At 53.3% G+C, this 12,481-nt stretch overlaps 2 protein-coding genes and 4 non-coding genes across 9 annotated transcripts; 5 read left to right on the forward strand and 1 right to left on the reverse strand.

Moving 5' to 3' along the window:
* The first annotated feature begins 328 nt into the window (after positions 1-328).
* RPL23A (ribosomal protein L23a) lies at positions 329-5,141 on the forward strand. Of its 3 annotated transcripts, none has more exons than XM_025361453.1 (5): positions 329-435; positions 1,108-1,291; positions 3,174-3,350; positions 4,352-4,425; positions 4,647-5,141. In XM_025361453.1, exons 1-5 carry the CDS (start codon positions 411-413, stop codon positions 4,664-4,666), a joined length of 480 nt encoding a protein of 159 aa, XP_025217238.1. In that variant the 5' UTR covers positions 329-410; the 3' UTR covers positions 4,667-5,141. The 3 variants fall into 3 exon arrangements, with proteins under 3 accessions (XP_025217238.1, XP_025217239.1, XP_025217237.1); XM_025361454.1 differs by having other exon boundaries at positions 4,352-4,421; positions 4,647-5,136; XM_025361452.1 differs by having other exon boundaries at positions 354-435; positions 4,352-5,141.
* On the forward strand, positions 954-1,020 carry LOC112610458. Its single transcript, XR_003116358.1, has one exon. It is a non-coding gene; the product is annotated as a small nucleolar RNA SNORD42 (small nucleolar RNA).
* Positions 3,037-3,108, forward strand: LOC112610469. Its single transcript, XR_003116367.1, has one exon. It is a non-coding gene; the product is annotated as a small nucleolar RNA Z17 (small nucleolar RNA).
* On the forward strand, positions 4,213-4,273 carry LOC112610459. Its single transcript, XR_003116359.1, has one exon. It is a non-coding gene; the product is annotated as a small nucleolar RNA SNORD42 (small nucleolar RNA).
* Positions 4,463-4,534, forward strand: LOC112610468. Its single transcript, XR_003116366.1, has one exon. It is a non-coding gene; the product is annotated as a small nucleolar RNA Z17 (small nucleolar RNA).
* TLCD1 (TLC domain containing 1) lies at positions 5,133-7,708 on the reverse strand. Of its 2 annotated transcripts, none has more exons than XM_025361451.1 (4): positions 7,532-7,708; positions 6,276-6,358; positions 6,096-6,178; positions 5,133-5,678 (listed from the first exon to the last, which is right to left on the reverse strand). In XM_025361451.1, the coding sequence occupies exons 1-4, from the start codon at positions 7,582-7,584 to the stop codon at positions 5,295-5,297; spliced, it is 603 nt and encodes a 200-aa protein (XP_025217236.1). In that variant the 5' UTR covers positions 7,585-7,708; the 3' UTR covers positions 5,133-5,294. The 2 variants fall into 2 exon arrangements, with proteins under 2 accessions (XP_025217236.1, XP_025217235.1); XM_025361450.1 differs by lacking the exon at positions 7,532-7,708 and adding an exon at positions 6,697-7,060.
* Positions 7,709-12,481: the final 4,773 nt, after the last annotated feature.

Below are 12,481 nucleotides of genomic sequence, written 5' to 3' on the forward strand. Positions count from 1 at the left end.
GAAATCCTGTCTCTACTAAAAATACAAAAAATTAGCCGGGCGCGGTGGCGGACACCTGTAGTCCCAGCTACTCCGGATGCTGAGGCAGGAGAATGGCGTGAACCTGGGAGGCGGAGCTTCAGTGAGCTGAGATCACGCCACTGCACTCCAGCCTGGGTGACATAGCGAGACTCCATCTCAAAAAAAAACAAAAAAAAACCTACAACCCCCATGAAGCTTTAGTGCCTTTGAGGGGAGGAGTGGCGCATGTTTGTTCACGCACGAAGAAGAAATTAAACCTAACTACCGTTCCCAGAGGGCGCCACTCTGCAAATTACCAAATCAGCTCTAAGTACAAAGCATCGCGAGTCTTTGATGAGATTTGGCGCTATAAGCCTGTGGGAACAGGCATCGGAGACCTTTTCCACAAGATGGCGCCGAAAGCGAAGAAGGAAGGTGTGTGTTGGGGATGGGGCCGCCGCTGGTTTGCCAGGGATTGCCGCGCCGCAGAGGGAACGAATTGGGAGCATGGCTGCTGGGCTAAGTCCTGAGGGCTCTGCTCCGGGGTTGCTACCCGCGTTTCGGTCACGCTGCAGTATACTTGAGCCGCGTGGGCCCAGCCTCATGGGCTGAGTTCCGGTGGAGGGAGCTGGGGAGGCAACCCGGCCGACATCATCCGCCAGGGAGGGCCAGACATTCGGCTCTGGGAAGCTACACGCATCCGTTGGTTGGCGCTCCATGTCCCCGGGCCTGTAAGAAGTTAGTGCCCTCAGCTTTAACCATTTTTCCTTCTGGTTCATGTTTAACCGGGCTACATTACCCGCCCCCCTCTCCGCTGCCTGGTTTTGCGATGGGGTATGTGTAAAATTCCTAGGACATTTTCTGGAAAGTACTAAGCGTTCGTTCAGTGCTACTTTGTTTTATAGTCGTATCCCTGGACTTACTTCGAGTTGGTCGCTTTCGCCTCTGGTATCGTGCATGTGATGGAAAAGTTTTAATCTCCTGACATTTGTGATGTCTTCAAAGGAACCACTGATGCACGTGTGGCCAGGGTCGCCGACTGCAGTTCTTGGGGCCGGAAGTAACCGATTGCTAACCCGCACCCCGTTTTCTTTTCTTCTCTACCAGCTCCTGCCCCTCCTAAAGCCGAAGCCAAAGCGAAGGCTTTAAAGGCCAAGAAGGCAGTGTTGAAAGGTGTCCACAGCCACAAAAAAAAGAAGATCCGCACGTCACCCACCTTCCGGCGGCCCAAGACACTGCGACTCCGGAGGCAGCCCAAATATCCTCGGAAGAGCGCCCCCAGGAGAAACAAGTCAGTACTGCCCCCTCTACCCATGAAAAGATTTGGGTATTCTCCATTGGTAATTTGGAAATCACTCACCCTGTGTGATGGTTTCTCAAACACAAATTGTGTCCAGTGTGCTTCTCTAATTGGAAGTATGAGGGGATTGTTTCTGCTGTATTTACAAAACTGGCAGGAATTCTTTTTAAATCAGCCCAGAGGCCGGGTGCGGTGGCTCACGTCTGTGATCCCAGCACTTTGGAGGCCGAGGCTAGCGGATCACTTGAGGTCAGGAGTTCGAGACTAGCCTGAGTAACATGGAAAAACTCCGTGTCTACTAAAAATAGAAAATTAGCCGGGCGTGGTGGCGCATGTCTGTAATCCCGGCTACCCGCAGGAGACAGAGGCAGGAAAATCGCTTGAACCGGGAGGTGGAGGTTGTGGTGAGCCGAGATCGCATGATTGCACTCCAGCCTGGTCAACAAGAGCGAAACTCCATCTCAAAAAAAACCCTGAGTCTCAAAATTTGTTAGGTTAATTATTGCTTCACATGTGGTCACGGTTTGAAAACTATTTTGGGGGTACTGTAAAGTAGAATACAGAGATTCCTTGTTCGTAGTTCCTACTGCTATAGGGAACAATCCTTGAGGGTGAGAACATGGATTGATTCTTGATGATAATGGGGATTCCGTTATCTGTATTTGGCAGTTATGGGCTGCTGCGATGTATAGAAGCTTCTTTGCATTCATTTTCCCAAATTTTCATATTGCTCAAGGAATGGTTGGGGGGAGATGGGCAAAAGGTTGGGCACTTGAGTATTTGAGCTACCAGTAATAACTAGCTTTTTAGGGAGCACAGATTTGAGTAGAACCATGGTAGTAGTTACTAGCAATGGGTTTTTGCTGTTTCTACTCTTTCCTAACAGAAAGAGTGGATTGTGTTCAATAGGAAAGCAGTTCACAGACTGTCTTCCTGCCCTTCCCCCCACCAAGTTGGACCTAGGATTGAGTGTGATGAGGTTTAGACCTGACCTGGTTTCAAAACAGGAAAGTAGTGTCTGAGTAAACAGCCGGGCTCTGACTTTAAATGGGGAAAGCTGTTACAGTTGTGCTTAAGCCACTGTAAGTTTAACCTCAGCTGTGCATAAGAATTTGCTCCTGGCCCAATTCTCCTGCCTCGGCCTCCTGAGTAGCTGGGACTACAGGCTTGCACCACCACGCCCAGCTAATTTTTGTATTTTTAGTAGAGAGGGAGCTTCACTAAGTTGGCCAGGATGGTCACGATCTCTTGACCTCGTGATACGCCTGCCTCAGCCTCCCAAAGTGCTGGGATTACAGCCATGAGCCACCACGCCAGGCCCAAAGATGATTCTTTTTTTTTTTTTTTTTGAGACGGAGTCTCGCTCTGCCGCCCAGGCTGGAGTGCAGTGGCCGGATCTCAGCTCACTGCAAGCTCTGCCTCCCGGGTTCACGCCATTCTCCTGCCTCAGCCTCCCGAGTAGCTGAGACTACAGGCGCCCGCCACCTCGCCCGGCTAGTTTTTTGTATTTTTTAGTAGAGACGGGGTTTCACCGTGTTCGCCAGGATGGTCTTGATCTCCTGACCTCGTGATCCACCCGTCTCGGCCTCCCAAAGTGCTGGGATTACAGGCTTGAGCCACCGCGCCCGGCCCCAAAGATGATTCTTTAATCACTTGAGGTGTAAGAGCTCTTCAAGAGAAAGAAAATGTACAATGTTCTACCCCTGGGGTTGGGGCTTCAGGCTCTTAGATTTCAGGGTGCAGGTGATGACACTGTAAAACGACCAAAGTCTGAACAAAATGATTGGTACCTCGTTGTCTGATGCCCTAGGCTCTCCTGGCTCTGGGGTCCAAAGAAGGCCCAGGCCAGGTGACCCCATTTTGCCTCTCCTAGGCTTGACCACTATGCTATCATCAAGTTTCCGCTGACTACTGAGTCTGCCATGAAGAAGATAGAAGACAACAACACACTTGTGTTCATTGTGGATGTTAAAGCCAACAAGCACCAGATTAAACAGGCTGTGAAGAAGCTCTATGACATTGATGTGGCCAAGGTCAACACCCTGATTCGGTGAGCTGGGCCTCAAGGGATGGGGAGCGGGCTGGACCAGCAGCTGGAGCCAAAAAAACCTGCATTTCATGAAGCTCTTTGACGTTTAGATAGTCCTGGTAATGCAGGACTACACGTATAGTCCCAGTTATGCAGGAGGATCCCTTGAGCCCAGGAGTCACCCATGATTTGCCCCATTGTACTCCAGCCTGAGCAACCAAGCAGGGCCCTTTAAAAAAAAAAAAAAATCCTCTGGACCTTTCAACAGGGGAAAAGGCTCCTTGACTTAAACTTGGAGTAGGTTTAGCAGTGTGTGAGCCTTGAGGTAGGAATTACAGGCTGCCTTAATTACAGACCTTTGTATGGACCTGAGGCAACACTTTCTAGGACTGGATTGGGGGTTGGTGCTCATTTTCTGGGTCCCTACTTCTATTTTCTTTTTTTTTTTTTTTTTTTTTTTTTTTTTTTTTTTTTTTTTTTTTTTTGAGACGGAGTCTTGCTCTGTCACCCAGGCTGGAGTGCAGTGGCCGGATCTCGGCTCACTGCAAGCTCCGCCTCCCGGGTTCACGCCATTCTCCTGCCTCAGCCTCCCGAGTAGCTGGGACTACAGGCACCCGCCACCTCGCCCGGCTAGTTTTTTGTATTTTTTAGTAGAGACGGGGTTTCACCGGGTTAGCCAGGATGGTCTCGATCTCCTGACCTCGTGATCCGCCCGTCTCGGCCTCCCAAAGTGCTGGGATTACAGGCTTGAGCCACCGCGCCCGGCCCCTACTTCTATTTTCAAAGGCCACTAGAGTGTAGCAGATTACCTTGGTTTAAGTCTTAACATGGCCTGTGGTGTTTCCCATAAGAGAATTGGCTTCATGGCTTCATGGTGTCCTCTGGGTTGATGGAAAAATAATCATTGGAAAAGAATGACATGAACAGAGGAACCATTGAAGTGCTGGAGGACTGGAGGAGAAAGGGGGAGGGTGTGGGGGCAGTGAGGGTGGCAGGGACTAAGGCTTCCTTCTCTACCTCAGGCCTGATGGAGAGAAAAAGGCGTATGTTCGACTGGCTCCTGATTACGACGCTTTGGATGTTGCCAACAAAGTAAGTTTCCTTCCTACAAACCCCCTATCATTCACCCCTTGGGTGCAAATGATGCATATGTTAGCGACCAAAGCCTGATTTTTGCTGATTAGTCATAATTAACTGACTGCACCCTATCTTAACAAACCTTATCCTCAATGTTCCTCATTTTGCTTTCTGAAAATAACATTCCAGCTTAATCTACATGTTTCAGCTCCAGTAATGAGGCTCCCTTTTGTTTTTCAGATTGGGATCATCTAAACTGAGTCCAGCTGCCTAATTCTAAATATATATATATATCTTTTCAACATATATGTGCCTCTCTGTCAATTTCTGGTTGGGCTGGGAGGCGCCACACAGTACACTGACATAACAGGGCTCGGGCAAGACTCCTGTTCTACTCATCCTTTTGAAATATTCACCCTGCCACTCTACCATGTGTGATCACTCCAGAGATCTTTGTGACTAGAGTTAGTGTCCTAGGAAAACCGGAACTCAGAACTTGCCTCCATGGTTGAGGGTAACAAGAAGCAGTACAAGAACCCCTTCTTTTATCCCTGGAAGAGGCTGTGTATGAAACCAATGCCCGGGGTTTGAAGGGCATTAGCATCCATTTCAGGGGAGTGTGGATTGGCTGGCTTTCTGATAGCATTTTGTCCTCACACACCCATCTACTATGTCCCAACCGGTCTGTCTGCTTCTCTCACCCCTTGCCCAATAAAGGACAAGGACTTCAGAGGAGTGCTTTCATTAGTGTTTTCAATAGTGTGGGCGCAGGCTCGGAAGGTGGAGAGGCTGGCCCCAGAGGACGCCCAGGCTTGGGGCTAAGTCCCAGTTTCCATGTGAAGCTGTTTCTGGCCTTGTCCGTTTTTGTTGTCCCAGGCTCTGTGCCTCTCACTCAGTCAAGAACTTGTCTTTGTGTTGCTTCCTGGGGACACGCTCGGGGCAGAAGTCAGAGCGGAGGAGGCGGGAAAAGTAGATTATGATCATCACGTCCAGCATGAGCAGGATACCCAGCAGGAAGGTGCCCAGGGTCCTCTGCCTCACATAACGCAAGAAGAAATGGGTGAGGTAGACCTGAGGGGCCAGGCGGAAGACAAAGTACATGACCAGGTTCACATACTTGTTAACCCTATAGAGGAGATGATCCTGGGCATTATTGATTTTCATCATCATGCGAATTGTGAGGAAGATGTTGCTGACTTCCACCAGTAGTGTTAAGACACCACCACCGACAAAGCTGCTCCAAAAGATGCCAGAGAAGAAGGCACCCATGGCCTAGCAGGAAGAAGGGAGAATAGGAGTTAGGGAACCAGATGCAGATGCTTTCGTGGACTTTGGTGGGGGGTATCAGATTGAGGGCTGGAAAATCCCAAATTTCCACCTGGAATAATAGTTTATAGTGGATAAGATGCTTCGTTTTGTTCGTTCAACATTACTAGGTTTTGATCCCTGCTCACAGCTTCTGGCTGTGGATGATGTTCAGTCTAAAGAGGCAGTGAGACCATGGGTTGCTGGCCTCTGAACAAGCACACAGACTGCTAACCTCAGCATCCTAAAAATAAGTAGCAGCACACAGGTGGGGGGGGTGGGCGGTAAGAAAACACAGCCTTCTCCCAGGTTCAGAAAGACGGAGCTGAGACTAGGTTGCTGACTGACACCAGGCCTATACCACATAATCAGCTTCTCTCTTACCATGATGTGATGGACGAGGTATTCCCAAGATGCTCGCGCCTGTCCGCTAGCCACGATATCCACCGTATCGTGGATGAAATACCCTAGTGGAGGGATGGGGCAAGAGGTCACGAAGGACTGAACAAGCAGCTTCCTTCTCCCTGTCCCCAGTTGGCCTCCCGCTTCCTGGGCAAGACCTACCTGCAGAAAAGCAAACGAGCAAATAGCCAGAAAGTGACCATGCCGTCTCAATCTCCACCAACATGTCGGGAGTCTGCCATACACTGGAAAGGAGGGAAGAAAGCAGGCTCTGCATTTTGGCACCCTCAAGGACCCTCACCTTTCCGGTTACCCTTCCCAGCCCCGGGGGAGCCTGGGCTCGCCCTAGTGGCTGACTGGGAAGCTAAGAGTGGCTGGGCAAAACCCAAGAGCCTCCAGTTTCCCAGGGGCGATCCCCCTCCCCTGGGGCCACTGCGGCTTCTGGTTGGATAGGATACCAAATGGGATCAGGTGAGACTGCGTGGCCTCAGCCCGCCGATGAGCGATGGGGGTAGTAACACAAGAGCCGACCCCAGCTCCCTGCTCAGGATCCCCCGGCCACCTCATCCCCACAGTCGCTTACCACAGCAGTGCCCAGATCCCCGACACAATGGAGTGAGCGAAGGAGACGAGCAGGTTGTGCCAGCGCCAGGTGCGCAGGGGGTCGGCGCGCACGTGCACAGGTAGGGGCAGGCGACTGAGCGCGCGCCGGAGCGCCCGGAAGGTCAGCGTGGCGCCCAGGAGCAGCGGCAGGGCGGGGTGCAGCAGTGGGGGCATGCTGGCCCTCCCTGCCGTCCGCCCTCGAGGCCGCCTCCTAGGGCTGTTCTGGAAACCTGGGTCCCTCTCGGACCAGTCCAGTCCGGCCGCCTCTCCCGCCGGGCGCCAGCCCCACACAGTTTCGGCAAAGCCCTCTAGGCCCCTTGACTCCTCCTCGCCCTCCCTGCTAGGCCTCTGCCCCCGCCCCCAGACGCCCGCGCCCCCGCCCCGCCCGCCTGCCCCCGCCCCTCAGGCGCTGCTGCCGCGCGAGCCGGGTGTCCCCGCGGCCTCTCGGTCACCGGCCGGCTCCCGCGGACTTTGGGTAACTAGGAGCTGTGCTGGGGGCGTCGTCGCCGAGGCACCCCTCGCTGGCGCCTCCCGACGGCCGACGGAGTCCCAGTTGCCGTGGCTCGCCCGGCCTCATTAACCCGCGTCCCCACTTTTCCCCGGGCCACCGGCTCCCCCGCCCTGGGCGGGTACCGCGAGAGCTCTCTCCACCCTCTACCTTCTGCGAAGAGCTGGACGGGACCCGACACGCCCACGCCCCTTAAGTCCTGGTCCTGGGGTGGACTCGGGAGCCCCGCCTCCGACAGTGGTCTCGGTGCAGACCCAGTGCCCCCACCGCACCACTCGCAGTCTTCTGACCGGAGACCCGGGTTTACCCGTCCCTCCCGCGCCCGCGAGGTGGGCGCTTGGGAACTGCTGAGTAACCCATCGCCACCTCTCCCCGCCCGCTCTTAAGCTCCCGGGGCCGGGCGGCTGTCACAGTCCTCCCTCAGACAGTCCCGGCCCTCGGCCTGGCTCCCCGGAGGCTGGGCAAGCAAGACCGCGGATTTGCCGGGACTGCTGGGGTGACCCGCGCTCTCCAGGCCGGTAGCTTGCAGCAGTTGCGGCTCCTGGCCACTAGGTGTCAGCCTGCCCTCACTGTGGCGCGGGCTTCCTCTCCCGCCTCCGAGCCAGGCGGCTGCTTTCGGGGAAAGTTTAGGTAAACTGGGCGAAAGGAGGAGCCGCTGAGAGCTAGCGAGGGAAGTGAAGCGGGGGTGAGGGCGGGGAGGGAGGAGAGGGTGGTAATAGAAGAGGGGAGGGAAGAAGTGAGGGAGGGGAAAGGTGCTGCGGGAGGGAGGAAAAAGCCAAAAACCTGAGGCGCAAGGACCCACGGACCAAGCCGTTTGAGTGTTTTCCTCCCCTATGGCTCCAAGGTTACACATTAACCCCTGTGGGACTCCTAGGTTAATCAAGGCGCAGCCGGTTTCTAGGTGAGAGCACTGGTGTCCCGGGTGAGCGGCTTTCCCGCCCCTCCCCTTGGCTCACAGAGCTGCTCTGTCCGCCGGCCGACACCGGCCTGAGCCAGCGCCCATCAGCAGTCCTTCCACGTGGGCGGGTTTGGGTACCCTTGCGAAGGCCGGGGCAGGGTTTCTTTCTTTCTTTCTTTCTTTTTTTTTTCTTTTTTTTTTTTTTTTTTTTTTTTGAGACGGAGTCTCGCTCTGTCGCCCAGGCTGGAGTGCAGTGGCTGAATCTCAGCTCACTGCAAGCTCCGCCTCCCAGGTTCACGCCATTCTCCTGCCTCAGCCTCCCGAGTAGCTGGGACTACAGGCGCCCGCCACCTCGCCCGGCTAGTTTTTTGTATTTTTTAGTGGAGACGGGGTTTCACCATGTTAGCCCATGTTGGGATGGTCTCGATCTCCTGACCTCGTGATCCGCCCGTCTCGGCCTCCCAAAGTGCTGGGATTACAGGCTTGAGCCACCGCGCCCGGCCCTTTCTTTCTTTCTTTCTTTATTTTTTTTGAGATGGAGCCTCACTCTGTCGCCCAGGCTGGAGTGCAGTGGCAGGATCTCGGCTCACTGCAACCTCCGCCTCCCAGATTCAAGCGATTCTCCTGCCTCACCCTCCCGAGTAGCTGGGATTACAGGCGAGCGCGACCATGTCCAACTTTTTGTATTTTTAGTAGAGATGAGGTTTTACCATGTTGGCCAGGGTGGTCTCAAACGCTTGACCTCAGGTGATCTGCCCGCCTCGGCCTCCCAAAGTGCTGGAATTACAGGCGTGAGCCACCTCGCCTGGCCGAACACTGAGTTTTTATAGAGCTCCAGCAGAGCAGGAGCCCGGGAGAACCTGGAATTAACTTCACTTCCGGTGAAGAGCCTAGCTAGTCACACTAACCAGCCCTCTGCCTCTAGGCTTTGTCTTGAGCTCATTTCGGCGAAACCGCGGTCTTTCCTTTTCCCCTTGATGCTTTCAGGTAGTGATTCACTTCCGCCCCCATCTTCCCCCATGGGGTTCACCCTAGATGTGCACTGAGGGCAGATTACCCTCCTGCAGTGCGTGTGTATGAAAAGCGAGTTGAGAGTCCTGACCAGCGCGGTGCTCACTAGTCGGGACGGCCTGAGACCGTGTAATGTCCCCCCCAGGTGAATCAACTTGCACAACTTGGGATTTCCCTCGTCCCTCCCTAGGCAAACAAGAAACTAACTCTGCTGCCTTCATCCCAGGAGCGCTGGCCTCGGTCGTTTTGGTTGTGTTTATCGTTTGTGTGCCAAGGAGAACCCGATTTCTCCTGAAATACCGTCACTCGTGAGCAAGAAGGGGGTCGATCCTCTCTTCCCACCCCCGCCCGGCATGTGGGGTGCAACTCTCAGGAACGCGACATCCTTTTGGTCTAGCAAGCTTTACAAGGGCTGGGTATATGCTTGGGAGGGGCGGGTACCGTGCCCGCCATTGCGGGGCGCGCCCTATTTTCTTGCCCTATCCCTTGGACACTGCGTGGGGCAGGGTCGTGAGGGAAAAGGTGACGGCGTGTCGCAGCGGCAGGTGTGTGGTGCAGGCCCACAAATACGGACGCGTGGCGAAACCCACACCTAGCGCGCTGGCTCCGCCCCGCAAGCCGCTCGCCGTGAAGGGGCGGGGCCCAGAGTGGCTGGGTCCGCGCACGCGCCGCGTGGGAGACGGAAGTGAAACGCTAAGAAATGAGATGGAGAAGTACGAGCGGATCCGAGTGGTGGGGAGAGGTGCCTTCGGGTGAGCCAGGGCTCTGGGGGAGGAAACTGCTAAAGGACAGGGAAAATAAGCCCCAATTCTGCCGGCGAAGTCGCCGCCCGCCTAGACCCGCCCCAAGGCGTGTGCGCTACTCTGGGAAGCTCCGCCCAAGCTTCCGGTCCCTATCCCGCGGGGAGACTCCGCCTCTACGTGGGCCACGCCCCTGACAAGCCCATTGGCCCGCCCACTGAGTTCTGTTAGCTTCTTTATTCATTGGTTTTACAAATACTGAGTGCCAGCTATGTATGTCAGGCTTTGGGCCCTGGGTATGCAGTTAGAACCGGGACAGGCGTGGTCTTTTCCCTCTTGGAACTTACTGACTATGGGAAAGTTATACAATAAACAAAACATTATGAATTAAGAAGTTATAGCAGTTATGAAGGGTTATTAGCAGGTTGTGAGGCTAGAGTACATTACCAGGGAGAATACTTATATGAGATGGTCAAGGAAGAATTCTCTGAGAAGGGAGATTGATTGAGTGATTGATTGATTTTTGAGACAGAGTCTCCCTCTGTCACCCAGGCTGGAATTCAGTGTCGTGATCTCGGCACACTGCAACCACCACCTCCCGGGTTCAAGCAATCGTTGTGCCTCAGCCTCCAGAGTAGCTAGGATTACAGGTGTGCGCCACCACGCCCGGCTAAATTTTTTTGATTTTTTTTTTTTTTTTTTTTTTTTTTTTGAGACGGAGTCTCGCTCTCTCGTCCAGGCTGGAGTGCAGTGGCCGGATCTCAGCTCACTGCAAGCTCCGCCTCCCGGGTTTACGCCATTCTCCTGCTTCAGCCTCCCGAGTAGCTGGGACTACAGGCGCCCGCCACCTCGCCCGGCTAGTTTTTTGTATTTTTGAGTAGAGACGGGGTTTCACTGTGTTAGCCAGGATGGTCTCGATCTCCTGACCTCGTGATCCGCCCGCCTCGGCCTCCCAAAGTGCTGGGATTACAGGCGTGAGCCACCGCGCCCGGCGTTTTTTTTTTTTTTTTTTTTTTGAGACAGAGTTTCCCTCCCTCTGTCGCCAGACTGGAGTGCAGTGACGTGATCTCGGCTCACTGCAACCTCTGCCCCCCGGTTCAAGCGATTCTCCTGCCTCAGCCTCCCGAGTAGCTGGGACTACAGGCACGCACCACCATGCCCAGCTAATTTTTTTTGTATTTTAGTAGAGACGGGGTTTCCCCATGTTGGCCAGGCTGGTCTCAAAATTCCTGACCTCAGGTGATCCGTCCGCCCCAGCCTCCCAAAGTGCTGGGATTACAGGCGTGGGTCACCGCGCCAGGCCAGAAGTGAGACTTAAGGCCAAGACTTGAGGAATGAGAACCAGTAGTCTGAAGGTGAAGTGAGAGCTTTTCAGGCAAAGGAAATAGCATATGTGAAATTTCTCACATGGGAAAACAGAGCATTGAAGAAACTGAGAAAAAGACTAGCATAGTTGGAATGTAGTGGGCAAGATAGAGAATGGTATGAAATGTAATTGTCGAGGGCGGGGATTAGATTATGGCCTGATAACCTGAGGTAAAAGGGTTCATTTGCCACAAAGGGTTTTGTTTTGTTTTTGTTTTTGAGACGGAGACTTGCACTGTCGCTCAGGCTAGAGTTCAGTGGCACGATCTCAGTTCACTGCAACCTCCGCCGCCCAGATTCAAGCAATTCTTCTGCCTCAGCCTCCTGAGTAGCTGGGACTACAGTCACACGCCACAATGCCTGGCTAATTTTTTATTTATTGTTATTTTATTTTATTTTTATTTATTTATTTATTTATTTTTGAGACAGAGTCTCCCTCTGTTGCCCAGGCTGGAGTGCAATGGCACCATCTCGGCTCACTGCAACCCCTGCCTCCTGGGTTCACGCCATTCTTCTGCCTCAGCCTCCCGAGCAGCTGTGAATACAGGCGCCCGCCACCATGCCTGGCTAATTTTTTTGTAGTTTTTAGTAGAGACGGAGTTTCACTATGTTAGCCAGGATGGTCTCGATCTCCTGACCTAGTGATCTGCCCGCCTCAGCCTCCCAAAGTGCTGGGATTACAGGCGTGAGCCACCGTGCCCGGCCCCAGTTTTCAGTCTTTTTTTTTTGTTTTTGAGACGGAGTCTTGCTCTGTCACCTAGGCTGGAGGGCAGTGGCGCAATCTAGGCTCACTGCAAGCTCCGCCTCCCAGGTTCTCGCCATTCTACTGCCTCAGTCTCCCGAGTAGCTGGGACTACAGGCGCCTGCCACCACGCCTGGCTAATTTTTTGTATTTTTAGTAGAGAGGGGGTTTCACCATGTTAGCCAGGATGGTAAGATTTTTAAATTACATTCTGGGACTGGGCATGGTGGCTCATGCCTATAATCCCAGCATTTTGGGAGGCCGAGGCGGGAGGATGTCTTGAGGCCACAAGTTCAAGACCAACCTGGCCAACATAGTGAGACTCCATATCTATTAAAAAAAAGAAAAAGAAATAAATAAAAAATAAATGTCATTCTGGTTGCCATGTAGAATTTAGATTTGAGGGTGACAGGAATGAAAGGGACCATTTTGGAGAGTTGTACAGTATTTTAGGCAAGAAATTTTTTTTTTTTTTTTTTTTTTTTTTTTTTTTTTTTTTTT

This window comes from Theropithecus gelada, chromosome 16, assembly GCF_003255815.1.
Source record: "Theropithecus gelada isolate Dixy chromosome 16, Tgel_1.0, whole genome shotgun sequence".
In the NCBI taxonomy this organism is placed as follows: Eukaryota; Metazoa; Chordata; class Mammalia; order Primates; family Cercopithecidae; genus Theropithecus; species Theropithecus gelada.

What these genes read in the sequence shown, in the direction of transcription:
- RPL23A (XM_025361452.1), top strand. Translation starts at nt 411, where the DNA reads ATGGCGCCGAAAGCGAAGAAGGAAG. An exon ending in GCCGAAAGCGAAGAAGGAAG is followed by an intron (nt 436 to 1,107) that starts GTGTGTGTTGGG and finishes CTTCTCTACCAG; the next exon opens with CTCCTGCCCCTCCTAAAGCC. An exon ending in AAGGTCAACACCCTGATTCG is followed by an intron (nt 3,351 to 4,351) that starts GTGAGCTGGGCC and finishes TCTCTACCTCAG; the next exon opens with GCCTGATGGAGAGAAAAAGG.
- TLCD1 (XM_025361450.1), bottom strand. Translation starts at nt 6,890, where the DNA reads ATGCCCCCACTGCTGCACCCCGCCCTGCCGCTGCTCCTGGGCGCCACG. An exon ending in GCTCGTTTGCTTTTCTGCAG is followed by an intron (nt 6,179 to 6,275) that starts GTAGGTCTTGCC and finishes TCCCTCCACTAG; the next exon opens with GGTATTTCATCCACGATACG. An exon ending in ACCTCGTCCATCACATCATG is followed by an intron (nt 5,679 to 6,095) that starts GTAAGAGAGAAG and finishes TCTTCCTGCTAG; the next exon opens with GCCATGGGTGCCTTCTTCTC.